The sequence below is a fragment of the Orycteropus afer genome, unplaced genomic scaffold (genome assembly GCF_000298275.1).
Source record: "Orycteropus afer afer isolate SDZICR_OR568_19922 unplaced genomic scaffold, OryAfe1.0 scaffold00037, whole genome shotgun sequence".
NCBI lineage: Eukaryota > Metazoa > Chordata > Mammalia > Tubulidentata > Orycteropodidae > Orycteropus > Orycteropus afer.
In genome coordinates, this window is record NW_006921624.1 from 10,034,062 (window position 1) to 10,047,935 (window position 13,874).

The 13,874-nt window shown below is 40.3% G+C and overlaps 1 protein-coding gene across 1 annotated transcript in view; it reads left to right on the forward strand.

The window, feature by feature from the left end:
- Positions 1–13,874, forward strand: part of ASTN2 (astrotactin 2) — a 1,259,674-nt gene that overhangs the window by 996,075 nt on the left and 249,725 nt on the right. The window contains exons 20-21 of the mRNA XM_042780380.1: positions 9,446–9,579; positions 11,183–11,331. Coding sequence (XP_042636314.1) covers positions 9,446–9,579; positions 11,183–11,331 — 283 coding nt within the window. The remainder of the gene's footprint in view (positions 1–9,445; positions 9,580–11,182; positions 11,332–13,874) is intronic.

Consider the following 13,874-nt stretch of genomic DNA (forward strand, 5'->3'; position numbering starts at 1 on the left):
GCTAGTTGGGGTTTATTCCAAATCTGCATCCTTTCCTTCAAGGCTCAGGGGTCCAAGATTATCTTCTGTGTCTGTTTTAATTGGTTTCCCTTTTCTTTGTTGAAGAGGGTCTGTGCAATCCTTCTGCCTAGTCCGCCATCTTGCCCCGCCTCCAGGTCTGTAAATTTCTATAGCATCATTTCTGTTGATCAAGCAATTTCAGAACTCAGACTCAAGAGGAGGGAGCCTAGATTCTATCTTATGATGGGAGGAATGTCAAAGATTTGATTGACCAAATGACAGTTGGGCCAGGTGGGTCCTATTCCAGAGTTCTAGGCTTGACTAGAAACCACTATTTCTTCTTCTGCACACTTACTACTATGCTGCCCTTTTTAATCCTTCCTCTGTTCACCAATCCTAGTCTTTCCTGATCATCCAAACATGGGGTCAGAATGGGTTTCAGAGTGAGTTGCAGTACAAAGCTAGGACATCAACCACTTTCCTTCCTCTCATCGTTCTTTAGGGCCCTAGGAGCTCCTTATTTTAGATATTCAAGCATTTCTTGGGAAAGAAAAGCTATCAACTCACTGTCCTGACAGCAGTGATCACAATTGCTTCCAAAAGGGACAGACAAGGGTGCATAGTTAAGAAGGGCACAGGGAGGAGGGGTCACAGTGAAGGGAGGAGAGGAGAGTGGGTTATGGTTGGGGATGGTAATCAGGGCGTGAAATCAAATGTACATGAAATGTTGAATGTAAAACAAATTTTTCTCTGTAAATTTGCACCCAAAGAACAATTAAAAAACAAAGTACATGACACAGTTTCAGCATCCTCATTCCTAAGGAGAATTCTGGCTGCACTGCTTCAAAAATAGATTTATCCATTTGTTGTTTTGTTGTTGTTGTTTGCCGTCGAGTCGGCCCCGACTCATAGTGACCCCTCCTTGGGTTTCCGAGGCAGTATCACTATGGAAGTAGAATTGCCCAACCTTCCTTCCGAGGAGTGGCTGGTGGGTTTGAACCGCCAGCCTTCTGGTGAGCAGTCAAGTGCCTTTCAATATTGTTCACGAACACCATAATTTAAAGCCATCGATTCTTCTTTGGTCTTCCTTATTCATTGTCCAGCTTTCACATTCATATGAGGTGCTTGAAAAATACCACGGCTTGAATTAGGCACACCTTAGTCCACAGGTGACATCTTTGCTTTTAATATTTTAAAAATATCTTTTACAACAGATTTGCCCAATGCAATACATCATTTTATTTCTTGACTGCTACTTCCATGGCTGTTGATTGTAGATCCTAGTAAAATTAAATCCTTGACAACTTCAATCTTTTTTTCTATTTATCGTGATGTTGCTTATTGGTCCAGTTGTGAGGATTTTTATCTTCTTTATGTTGAAGTGTAATCCATACTGAAGGATTTAGTCTTTGATCTTCATCAGTAAGCACTTCAAGTCATCTTGGCTCTCAGCAAGCAAGGTGGTGTCATCTGCATATCATATGTTGGTAATGAGTCTTCCTATGACCCTGATGCTGTGTTCTTCTTCATATAATACAGCTTCTTGCATTATTTGTGGAGCATACAGATTGAATAAGTATGGTGAAAAGATCTATCCCTGACACACAACTTTCCTGATTTTAAACTCTGCAGTATTCCCTTGTTCTGTTTGAATGATTACCTCTTGGTCTATGTACCGGTTCTACACGAGCACAATTAAGTGTTCTGGAATTCCCATTCTTTGCAATGCCATTCATAATTTGTTACGATTCACACAGTTGAATGCCTTTGCATAGTCAATAAAACACAGGTAAATATCTTTCAGATATTTTCTGCTTTCAGCCAAGATCCAATCTGATATCAGCAATGATACCCCTCATTCCACATTCTCTACTGAATCCAGCTTGAATTTCTGGCAGTTCCCCGTGGATGTACTTACTGCAAACAGTTTTGAATTATCTTTCAGACAACTTTACTTGTATATGATGTTAATGACATTATTCAATAATTTCTGCATTCGGTTGTATGATTTTTTTCTTTGGAATGGGCACAAATATGGATCTCTTCCAGTCAGTTGGCCAGGTTTCTTTCTCCAGATTTCTTGGCATAGACGAGTGAGTGCTTCCAACATTGCATCCATTTGTTTCAATCTCAATTGCTATGCTATCAATTCCTGGAGCCTTGTTTGTCACTAATGCCTTTAGTGCAGCTTGGACTTCTTCCTTCAATACCATCAGTTCTTAATCATATTTTACCTCCTGAAATTGGAGAACACTGACCAATTTCTTTTTGGTACGGTGACTCTGTATTCTTCTTGTCTTTGTTTGATGCTTCCTGCATCATTCAATATTTTGCCCATAGAATCATTTGATATTGCAATTCGAGGTTTGACTTTTTTCTTCAGTTATTTCAGCTTGAGAAATACCAAGTGTGTTCTTTCCTTTTGGTTTTTTAACTGCAGATCTTTACACATTTCATTATAATGCTTTACATTGTCTTCTCAAGCCACCCTTTGAAATGTTCTGTTCAGCTCTTTCATTTCATCATATCTTCCATTCACTTTAGCTACTCTCCATTCAAGAGCAAGTTTCAGAGTCTCTTCTGACATCCACTTTGGTCTTTTCTTTCTCTCTTGTCTTTTTAATGACCTTTTGCTTTCTTCATGTATAATGTTCTTGATGTCCTCCCACAACTTCTCTGGTCTTCAGTCACTGGTGTTTGATGTGTTAAATCTGTTCTTCAGATGGTCTCTAAATTCAGGTAGGATATAATCAAGGTCACATTTTGACTCTTGTGGACCTGTTTTAATTTTCTTCAGCTTCAACTTGAACTTGTGTATGAGCAATTGATGGTCTTTTCCACCATCAGCTTCTGGCTTTGTTCTGATTGATGATATTAAGCTTCTCCGTTGCCTTTTTCCACAGATGTAGTCATTTTGATTCCTATGTATTCCATCTGGCAAGGTCCACATGTATAGTCACCATTTATGTTGATGAAAAAAAGTATTTTCAATGAGTAAGTCATTAGTCTTGCAAAATTCTGTCATGCGATCTCTGGTGTCATTTCTATCACCAAAGCCATATTTTCCTACTACTGATGCTTTTTCTGTTTCCAACTTTTACATTTCAATCACCAGTAATTATCAATACATCTTGATTGCATGTTTGGTCAAGCTCAGACTGCAGACGTTGGCAAAAATCTTCAATTCCTTCATCTTTGGCTTTAGTGGTTGGTGTGTAAATTGGAGTGATAGTATTAACTGGTCTTCCTTATAGGTGTATGGATATTATCCTATCACTGACAACGTTGTACTTCAGGATAGATCTTGAAATGTTCTTTTTGATGATGAGTGTGATGCTATTCCCCTTCAATTTGTCATTCTTGGTGTAGTAGACTATATGATCATTAGGTTCAAAATGGCCAATACCAGTCCATTTTAGCCCACTAATGCCTAGGATATCAATCTTTATGAGATCCATTTAATTTTTGACAACTTCCAATTTTCCTAGGAGCTCTGATAGCATAGTGCCTAAGGCATTTGACTACTAAGCAGAAGCTAACCAGAAGGCTGATGGTTCCAACCCACCAGCCACTCCTCAGAAGGAAGGTTGAGAAATCTACTTCTGTAGTGATATGGCCTCAGAAACCCAAGAGGGGTTGCTGTGAGTCAGATCCAACTCAACAGCAGTGAGTTTGGTTTCTTGGTTTTCCAGTTTTCCTAGAGTCATACTATGTACATTCCATGTTCCAATTACAAATGAATGTTTGCAGCTGTTTCTTCCCATTTTGAGTCATGCTACACCAGCAAATGAAGGTCCTGAAAGCTCTACTTCATCTACATCATTTAGGTCAACTCTACTTTAAGCAGGCAGCTCTTCCCCACTCATATTTTGAGTGCCTTCAAAATTGAGGGGCTCATCCTCCGACATCATATCAGACAATGTTTTATTGCTATTCATAAAGTTTTCTAGTAACATTTCAGTGTTTCACTGCTATTTATAAGGTTTTCAGGGGCCAATTTTTTCAGAAGTGGATGGTCCTGTCCTTCTTCCCAGTCTGTCTTAGTCTGGAAGCTTCGCTGAAACCTGTCCACCATTGGTGACCCTGCTGGTGTTTGAAATACTGGTGGCATAGCTTCCAGCCTCCCAGCAACATGCAACCCATCACAGTATGAAAAACTGACAGATGAGTGGTGGATTTTCCCATAGAATCCTTCAGTATCACGACTCAGGCTTGAACTTTTTCTTCAGTTCTTTCAGCTTGAGAAAAGCTGAGTGTTTTCTTTCCTTTTGATTTTCTAATTCCAGATCTTTGCACATTTCGATATAGTATCTTACTTTGTCTTCTTGAACCTCCCTTGGAAATCTTCTGTTCAGCTTTTACTTCATCATTTCTTCCATTTGCTATATTCAAGAGCAAGTTTCAGAGTCTCTTCTGACATCCATTTTGGTTTTTTTTTTTTTTTTTTTTCCCTTTCCTGCCTTCTTAATGACCTTTTACCATCTTCATATATGATGTCCTTAATGTCATAGCACAATTCATCTATTCTTTAATCATTAGTGTTTAATATGTCAGATTTATTTTTAAGATGATCTGTAAATTCAGGTGAGATACACTCAAAATCATACTTTGGCTCTCATGTACTTGTTTTAGTTTTCTTCAGCTTCAACTTGTACTTGCATAAAAACAAGGACTTAGTGACATTGTATATAGATGGTCCTAAATATCTTAATCAAATATAGCATATTTATTTAAAGTTTAAGATTTCTAAGACATTGTAATTTTAAGAGCTGGAAGGGCCCCTTCCTTTGTGTGGATTACTTCATAGCCTCTGAACCATAGTAATTGTAATTGTTTGTTTTTGTGTGTCTTCACCATTAACCCATGAGTCCTTTGAAGTTAGAGATGGTCTTGTTCAAATCCCTTCTTATCATCTAGATGGCACATGGTATGAAGTAGGAGGTTCAGTGATGCTTATTGAACAGAAATAAAATTTCAAAAATATATCTTCTCCTCCTTCATTTTATAGATGGGGAAACTGAGGCTTAGAGAGAGGAATTACTTATGTAAGTTCAGTTAGGAAAGTAACAGAGTCAGGAATAAATCCTAGTTTATTTTGATTGCTTAACATTTTTGTGGCTGTTTTCTCCTCCTGCCCAGCTTGGTCTGCTAGCTAATTAGCCAGAAGTTGGAACCAATTACAAGTTGTGGAAATGCAAACCTTCTTTGTTATGAAAACCAATGGCTATGCAAATGTAGCCCTTGTATTAAGTGCTGAATTTGCTTCTCAGGTCCCTCTACTACTCAAAAGGCAGGAGTCTACAATGCCTCCAGTATATGGTTTCATTGTCCTTTGAGAACACACATACACTCACATACACACACATACATAAGAATGTGCAGACAACACACACATACAAATGCAAGCATGTGGCACAAGCAGAGCTGAACATGATGTTTTGGTTGAGAGTCTTGCTTTCATTGTTCCTGTGTAACCTAGAAAGTTCAAGAATGCTGGGATTCCGATGGATTTCAGGTCAAGTCCCTGTTCTTCCATGCTTATTTGTAAATGGGTAACTTTGAGGATTCAGTGGAGGAGTAGTTTCATCACCAGGTTGCTCTATCACCTTGGGTCAACAGTTAGCCTTTTAGTTAGTCTTTCTAGGCCACTGTATCTGCATCTGTAAAATGGATTAGATTAGATGATTTGCAGACTCCTTTCAAGCTGGAACATTCTATGATTCTCCTCCCATGGGACATAATTGGACTCTGGGCAGAGTGTTGCAAGGACTGAAGACGTAAGGGAAGTGCGATCCTGTGCTGACACAATGCTGGCTTCTGCTGCCTTAAGAGGGCTCCCTGTTTGATGTCGGCCTTTTATCAGGGTGTGTTTGTGCTCTATCCAGGGTTTGTCTGGCCATTGCACCAGTCCCCACTCTGTTCCTCAGGGCTTGGGAAAAAGCCAACGGATGGGGAGATTCAGAGGCAGGATTTCTTCCCAAGAGCTGCCTGGCTGGTGAAACTCACAAAGTCCAGAGAGATTTCCTGTTTTGTTTTCCACAAGCTGAAGCTCCTATTGATTACAAAAAGCACACGCACGCGCGCGCACACACACATGCATGCATAAACAAAAACACATACACACGCAAAACAGAATGTTCTCTCTCCTTCCTCTCCTCTCCCATCTGGTTTCTGTTCTCAAGAGACTGCCTAGCTCTGGTGGTCATAGGCAAATGGACATTTGTTCCCAGCATAGGCTCTGGCATGTAATGGGCACCGTGCTCTTATCATGTACCTGACTCTGGGACAGATGCTTTACATGCCAATATTGCATGGGATGTACTTATACTTAATATAAAAATATTTACCTCAAATTCAATTTAAACTTTTCACCTGTATTTTATTTTATTTTGCTAAACATGACAACCCTAACTTGGAGTTAATCCCACTGTCCTGCATGGTTGAACAGAAAAGACCTTTATGTGGGATTCCAACCCACAGATCTGGGCTGGAATTCTGCTTTACCTGCTGCCTCAGGCATTTGACTGCTAACCAGAAGGTTGACAGTTGAAATCCACCAGCCACTCCATGGAAGGAAGACTGGGCGATCTACTTCTGTAAAGATTTACTGCCTCAGAAACCCAAAGGGGGTCGCTATGAGTCAGAATCAACTCGATGGCAGTGAGTTTGTTTTCTTTTTTGGTTTACCTGCTGTAAGGACTTGGGAAAACTACTTCACTACTCTGATTCCTGGTTTTCTCAGCTGTAAATGAGGATCATAATGTCTATATCTCAGGTCTGTTTTGAGGCTATATTTTTTTCATGCACTTAAACACCTTATAGTGTAGAAGTAGGTATTTCATGAACATTAGCCTTTATTATATCATTCTTTTTTTATTTCTTTGGGTCACTATGCTAAACTCAGGAAAAATTAGTGATGTTTTTGTTTCCTGGGACAGGATATGGGTAAGAACATAGGGCAGGAATAATTGGAACCTCCTTGTCAAAGGTCCTGGGAGAAATGTCATGGTGGCTTAAACAAAAGCATTATGGACACATATTTTCTCCCTGTAGGTCTTCCATTGTGATACTTCCTCAGAAACCCAAGGAAGGGTTGCTATGAGTCGGATCCGACTCGATGGCAGTGTGTTTGATTAGGTGTGTGCTCTGGGAAGCTAAAGAGGGAGCCCTCAGGCTGGCCCTACCCAACCATGCTGTACTTGGATATGAGCCATATTAATTGTGTCTGAACTGCAGTAATAGTTTGTTTGCATGTGTCTTGAATATGTTGAACAATGCTGAATAAAAAAAGTAAAACCCTAATCACAGGTAGTATGACATGTTCATTTAAAAGCACAGAGAAAGTAAAGAAGGAAGGAAGGAAGGAAGGAAGGAAAGAAAGAAGGCAGACACGTAGAGCCTGTTACCTGGCAAAGGAGAAAGAGGTCAACACTCTCTGAACCCCTAAATTTTAGAGATCTGACAAACGTTCTAAACCACCAATGCCTTGGAAGGTCAGTATGAATGGAGTGATTTAATTAACTACATTTAATTTCATTAATTTACCTTGATCAGTCTATTCAATCAAGCATCAAGCTTGCATTGAGGGTTTTTTCTACACCTGAGCCTGAGATGGGGGTGGGGGAATGTAGATTTAAGATCTCTCCTGAGTGGAACTGAAGAAATAGCTTCCAATTTCTCTCACCTGCCAAACATCAATGATCAGTTTTTGGTTTGTTTATCTGTTCTTTACTGTCCTTTCATTTATTGTGAACTATTGATTGAAAACTGATGCTGGGTCCCCTGAGAATTTTCCCATGAATAAGGCATGGCCCTTGTCTTTAGTAGGTTGTACTCTGTTGGATGAGATATACAAGTAAATGTGATGGGACGTATGGGTATTCCAGTGTCCAGCAGAGGAGCCTGATTCCAGGCACAGGAATTTCAGAGGCGGTTCCTCAGAGAAAGTTTCAGTTGAGACCAAAAAAGTGAGTTGAATTATAAAGGAGGGACTATTCCAGACAGAGATGACAAATTGTGTTTTAAGAGAAAGACAATGAAATGCATTGCAATTAAATAGAAAAGTGACCATTAGGTAGAGCAGGGGATGGCAAGCTATACCCTCTGGATGAATTTAGCCAACTGCTGGTTTTTGTAATTTTTTTTGCAGTATAATCACTTCCATTTATTTAAGTGTTGTCTGTGCTGTTTTCATGATACAAAGCTGGTGGTTGTGTTAGCTGCTGCGGGTAATCCCTGAGTCTATGATCCTGTGCACAACAGAATGAAATGCTATCCAAGCCTGTGCCTTCCCCACAATCAGTCATGGGGTAGTCAGTTGTGATCCATGGGTTTTCACTAGCTGGTTTTTGGAAGCACACCACCAGGCTTTTCTTCATAGTCTTAGTCCAGAAACTAGTGAAACCTGTTCAGGATCACAGCAGCATCCAAGCCTCTTTGGCCTGAAGTCAAGCCTTGGTCCCCCATATGGAAGGCAAGAATTCTACCCCTGAACCACCAATGCCCCACACTACAAAGATAGAGTGATAGATTGCCCAGTGGTAGAGCCAAGATTGTTACCATCTGGCCACTTACAGAAACAGTGGGCTGTGGCCTCTGATTTAGTTGTAATTGGGTGCCATCGACTAGATTGCAACTCATAGCAACCCCTTGTAACAGAGTAGAACTGCCCAGGGGGTTTTGTTGGTTGTAATCTTTACAGAATCGTATCACCATATCTTTCTCCTATAGAGCTGCTGGTAAGTTTAAGCTGTAGACCCTTTGCTTAGCAGCTGAGTGCTTAACTATTGAGCATGGTTGAAGTAAATAGGAATTCACTATTGGTAGAAATGTTAGTTGTTGACTGAGGGTGGATGGTAGAGCATAAAGGAAATTCACAGGAATGGTGGGAGGTAAGACTGGAAATGTGGTCCAGGGATAGAGGAGAGAGTTAAGACATTATTCTGAGGGCCGTGGGAGCCTCTGAAAACTTTTAAACAGGATGGTCAGATAGACTTGTTCGAGAAGCAGTATAGCAAGGTGTTTTAGAGGGCAGGCTCTGTCACTTATTGGCTATGAAGTTGGGGCAAGTTACTTACTTTTATGTGCTTCAGTTTTTCAACTTGTAAAATGAGAAATGATGGTAATAACAATATCTATTTGTGGGATTTTTGTGAAGGTAAAACAAGTTAATAAACATAGACTGCTTGGCCTAGTAGAGGGTCCCAGTGGATGCTGATAGATATTATTGCGTCTCTGTAATAATTCCGGCTGTTAGGTAGAGAATGGCTCAGGATGGGAGAACCTGGTTCTAGGATACCAGAGATTAAGTCATGAGACACCTTCTTGGTGTCCTGTGCTGAGGAGGCTACTTTGAAACCTTGGTCAACTACCAATGTGACCATCAGCACATTCACTCTCAGTCTATCACTGTCATCATTGTCTCTTCTGACCTCCTTTATTCCAGGCCTTCAGGAGTGCACTGATGAGCTCCTACTGGTGCTCAGGGAAAGGGGACGTGATTGATGACTGGTGTAGATGTGACCTCAGCGCCTTTGATGCCAATGGGCTCCCCAACTGCAGCCCCCTTCCACAGCCGGTGTACGTATGTATGGCCCCTCTTCCTTTGTCTCACCTTTATTTTGTAGATTCTTACCCTTGTCTTATCAGCCCAGTCTGTGACTTGCATCTGTTGCCAGGGTGCCTAACCAGATCCCTGAAGTTTCTGATGCCAACATCTTTCTTGGGGAAAGAAAGGAGCCATAGCAGAAAAGAAATGTGGCTTGGGGTAGAAATGGATATTGCAGTGTGCTGTTTTGAATCATCCCACTTATTCCATCATTATTTCCTTCCCTCATGCATTTAGCAAAGATTTACTGAGTGATGATTATACCTTTGCTCAGTTCTCATGCTAGGCACTGAAACTACAGAGGGAAAGAGAGTATAGAACCTCTCTGAAACAACTTTATTTATTCACTCAACAAATAATTTGGAAGATCTTCTATGTGTCAGGTAATGGGGATACATGAGTGAACAAGATAGTATAGCCTACACACTTAGGGAGCTGACAGTTTATGAAGGAGACAGACAGCAAAGGCAAAGCAAGAAAGTCGATATTGCTTAAGATTTTAAATAAGAGAAACATGAAAGAAGAACAAAGAGGTGCTAATGGAGAGAAAAATGGGGGGTATGCTTTGGTTGGAGGGGAAGAGAAATTTTCAGGGAAGCCTCTGTGATAAGACTTGAATTACTGTAGGAGTTAGTCAAGCAACAAGTGGTGAGAAAATCATGTTCTAGACAGAAGGAACAGCTTGGATAAAGGCCCTGACTCTGGAAATTCACCGTTTGAGAAAATAAAGGAAAGCCATTTTGGTTGGAGGAATGTGATTAAGGAGAAGAGTAGTGTGAAGAATATCAGAGATGTGGGCAGGAGTTAATATTGGGAAAATCAGAGCCACATAATACACCTCTCTGTGATGAGAAGAATTGTATTATAAGGTAGTCCTTCAAGAGGTAATATGACGCAGAGGAAGGCGAGGAAGAGATCTGGCCTGGGGATAAGCAACGTTAGCATATGCTTCTGTCCCCAGCTTGCTGTGTGACCTTGTACAAATCACTTCCCTTTCCTGGGCCTTACTTTCCCCATCTGTGGAATGAGGGGATTCTATTCATTATCTCTGAAGAGCATTCCTGTTCTAACCTTCAACCATTCTATTGCTTTTTATTTTATGAAAATATTCATCCTAGGATTCCTGCCCTCTTTGAGAACGTATGGACCTAAGAATATTAAACAGTTGATTGATATATTGTGAGATTGAAGGGAATGGCAGAGAGATCAAAAGCTACCTGTTTGAAGGCACTGTCAATTTAATTTAAAATAAAGCATCACTGAAAATGCAGTTTAAATAGATAGAGAACCAATCAACTTTTGGTGAGCACATACCGTGTACTTGAGTTAACTTACCGAATTCTGAATTCATCCATTTCTAGAAGGTAGTTTTTCTTAACCCCATTTTATGGATGAGGAAATAGAGACTCTAACAGGTGAAGTAACTTGCCAAAGGACATACAAGAGGCTATTGGTGGATGGAGTCAGGATGTGAACCCAATCTAAAACTTGTGATTTAATCATCAAACACCCAAATCCTTCGGACCCAGGTAATGTTTCCTGGCAAACGAGCAACCTTCCCTGTTACCCTTGTAGGCTGCGGCTGTCCCCAACAGTGGAACCTTCCAGCACCGTGGTCTCTTTGGAGTGGGTAGATGTTCAGCCAGCTATTGGGACCAAGGTCTCTGACTATATTCTGCAGCACAAGAAAGTGGACGAATACACAGATACTGACCTCTACACAGGTAGGTAGAAAGCCCATGGCTTCCCATTTTGTTAAGATAGTGAGACAGAGGAGGGAAATGGAATTTTCAATGCCTTTGGAGACTTGGTACCATCTGGCTTGGGAAGGCATTGCAAGGTTCCATTGTTTAGTGACTGTCACCTGGTACCCATGCCTGTGTGGTTTTTTGTGATTTTGAGTAAGTAATGTTGTAGTTTGAGAGAATTTATGATACTCTCATTGGTCCTTCCAAGTTACACATCAAAGGATTAATTGATTCCAAAGAGGATGTGATCTTTCTGTATTTAGGAAGGTCTATAGGTCACCTGTTGAAGGCCTTGGTATATAAAGATACTATCTCTGGGACTGAGATGAGGGACTTAAAGCAATTACCTTTTCCAGTGAGATGTACTGGGTTATTTTCATTAACTGGTGCTAGAGAAGTAAGAATTGGAAAGGATTCAGGGTCACAGGAGAAGATGAGAAAAGTGACTCCTAAGAGGGCTAATTTGATTGAAATTCAAAGTGGTCCCTCTGAATTCTTCTAAATCCGTGAACTCTTTCAAGAAGCTCAATATTCACCATGATCTGCACTGGGGCCTAATATTACCTGTTCTCTGTTACACTTCCATTCCTCATTGTATTTTCCCAACCAGAAAACATACATTGAGCATCTACTTACTGTGCCAGGCACTGAGCTAAGTGCTTTGTTCAGCATCTCATTGAATTGTCACAACAACCTAAACTGTACTTAATCCACAGTTTCAGTAATGGAGACTAACTCAGGATTATCCAGCTGATGATGTCTCCTCAAACTCCTAATTTTAATCTTATTTTTAGAAATAAATGAACCAAGACTGGATTATTGAAATAATTAAAGAAGTATAATTATTGGGTATATATCTGCGATTAGACTATATACTCAAGGAGCAGTGATGACTTGTCTATCTTTTTCATAGTCACATTCCCATCATTTACCACAAAGCCTGGCACTCAAATGTGTTTGTTGAATGAATGAATAATGAACAAATGAAATGACCTTTATTGCTTCCTTGTCTTTTTCTTTCTTTCTCTCTCCACTCAGTCTTTTCCCTCTTTCCTCTCTGTGCTAATTTTGCTTTGCTTCCTTTAAAACTGGGAAGAAAGTGGTCAGTGAAGGTGCAAATGTGACATAAACTGGTGAGAGAAGGGCCAAGATGATGGCCAGCAGGAGAAGTCAAGTTGGTTGCTGCTTGGTTCACTGAAATTGAGGTGGTTCATTGGCTGGAAAGAGCTGGACAGGCTGAAGTAGGCATCACTTTCAATGAGGGGCCAAAAAACAAAAACAAAACAAAACAAAAAGACTGCCATTGAGTTGATTCCAACTCATAGCCACCCCAAATGGGCTTCCAAGGCTATAAATCTTACAGAAGCATATTGCCTCATCCTTCCTCTGTGTAAGGGCTCATCGATTCAAATCACCAACCTTTTAGTCAGCAGCCAAATGCCTTAAGCACTACATGACCATTGCTCCTTTCAATGAGGTGCTAGTCATGGAAAAGTAATTGGGCATCTGGCGCTGCCTCATCCTTTAGAACTTTGTTAATTTTTTCCATCTTTTGACTCTATGTGTGTTTGTGTGTGTGTGTATATGTGTTGTGAAAGACTGTATGCTTGAGTATGTGCATGTTTGTGCATACGTTCATCTGTGTAGTAGTGTATGTATGTGTTTTGTGTTTGTGTGAACTTTTATTTCTGTGTGGATGAGATTTGACAGTATATGTGAATGTACAAGTGTATAATGTGTGTATATATGTGTGTGTACACCTTTGTCTTTGTAGAATGCTATTTTATATAGGCAAGGCTTTTTAGATCACTAAGGGGAAAGAAAATCTTCTAATGAGTTCCTGGGTGGTGCAAATGGTTAATTCACTTGACTGCTAATCAAAAGGCTTGTGGTTCAAGTCCACTCAGATACACCTCAGAAGAAAGTCCTGGAGATGTGCTTCCAAAAAATCCATCACTGAAAACCCTCTGGAGTACAGTTCTACTCTGACACACAGGAACACACCATGAGTCAAAATTGGTTTAACAGCAATTGGTTATACTTTAACAATAATTCTTCACATATCTATAGCATGCCATTTTTTCAGAATTAAAAAACTGTGTAAGGGAAGATTGGTTACCAACCCTGTTTTACAGATAGAAACTGAAACCCAGAGATGTATGTGACTTTCTCTAAATTCTACAACTAGTGCATGGTAGAGCCAGGCTTTGCAAGCAGGTCTGTCCCAGTACAGTGCTCATTCCTATGTGCTCATTCAGCTGCTAAGTTGAAACTCAACTGTTGCTTTTTTCACAAAAGCCTCTGGACCCTTTCAGCACAAAAGCTTCACTCTCATCTCTTAATTTGGAGTGCTCATTATTTCTACCACTTCTTTGGCATATTCTATTCATTGCCTGAAGTACTTCCTCAAAACCAAACCCATGGAGTTGGATTTGACTCATAGCGACTGTTCCTTGGGTTTCCAAGGTTGTATCACTATGGAAGTAGATAGCCCAACCTTCCTTCCGAGGAGTGGCTGG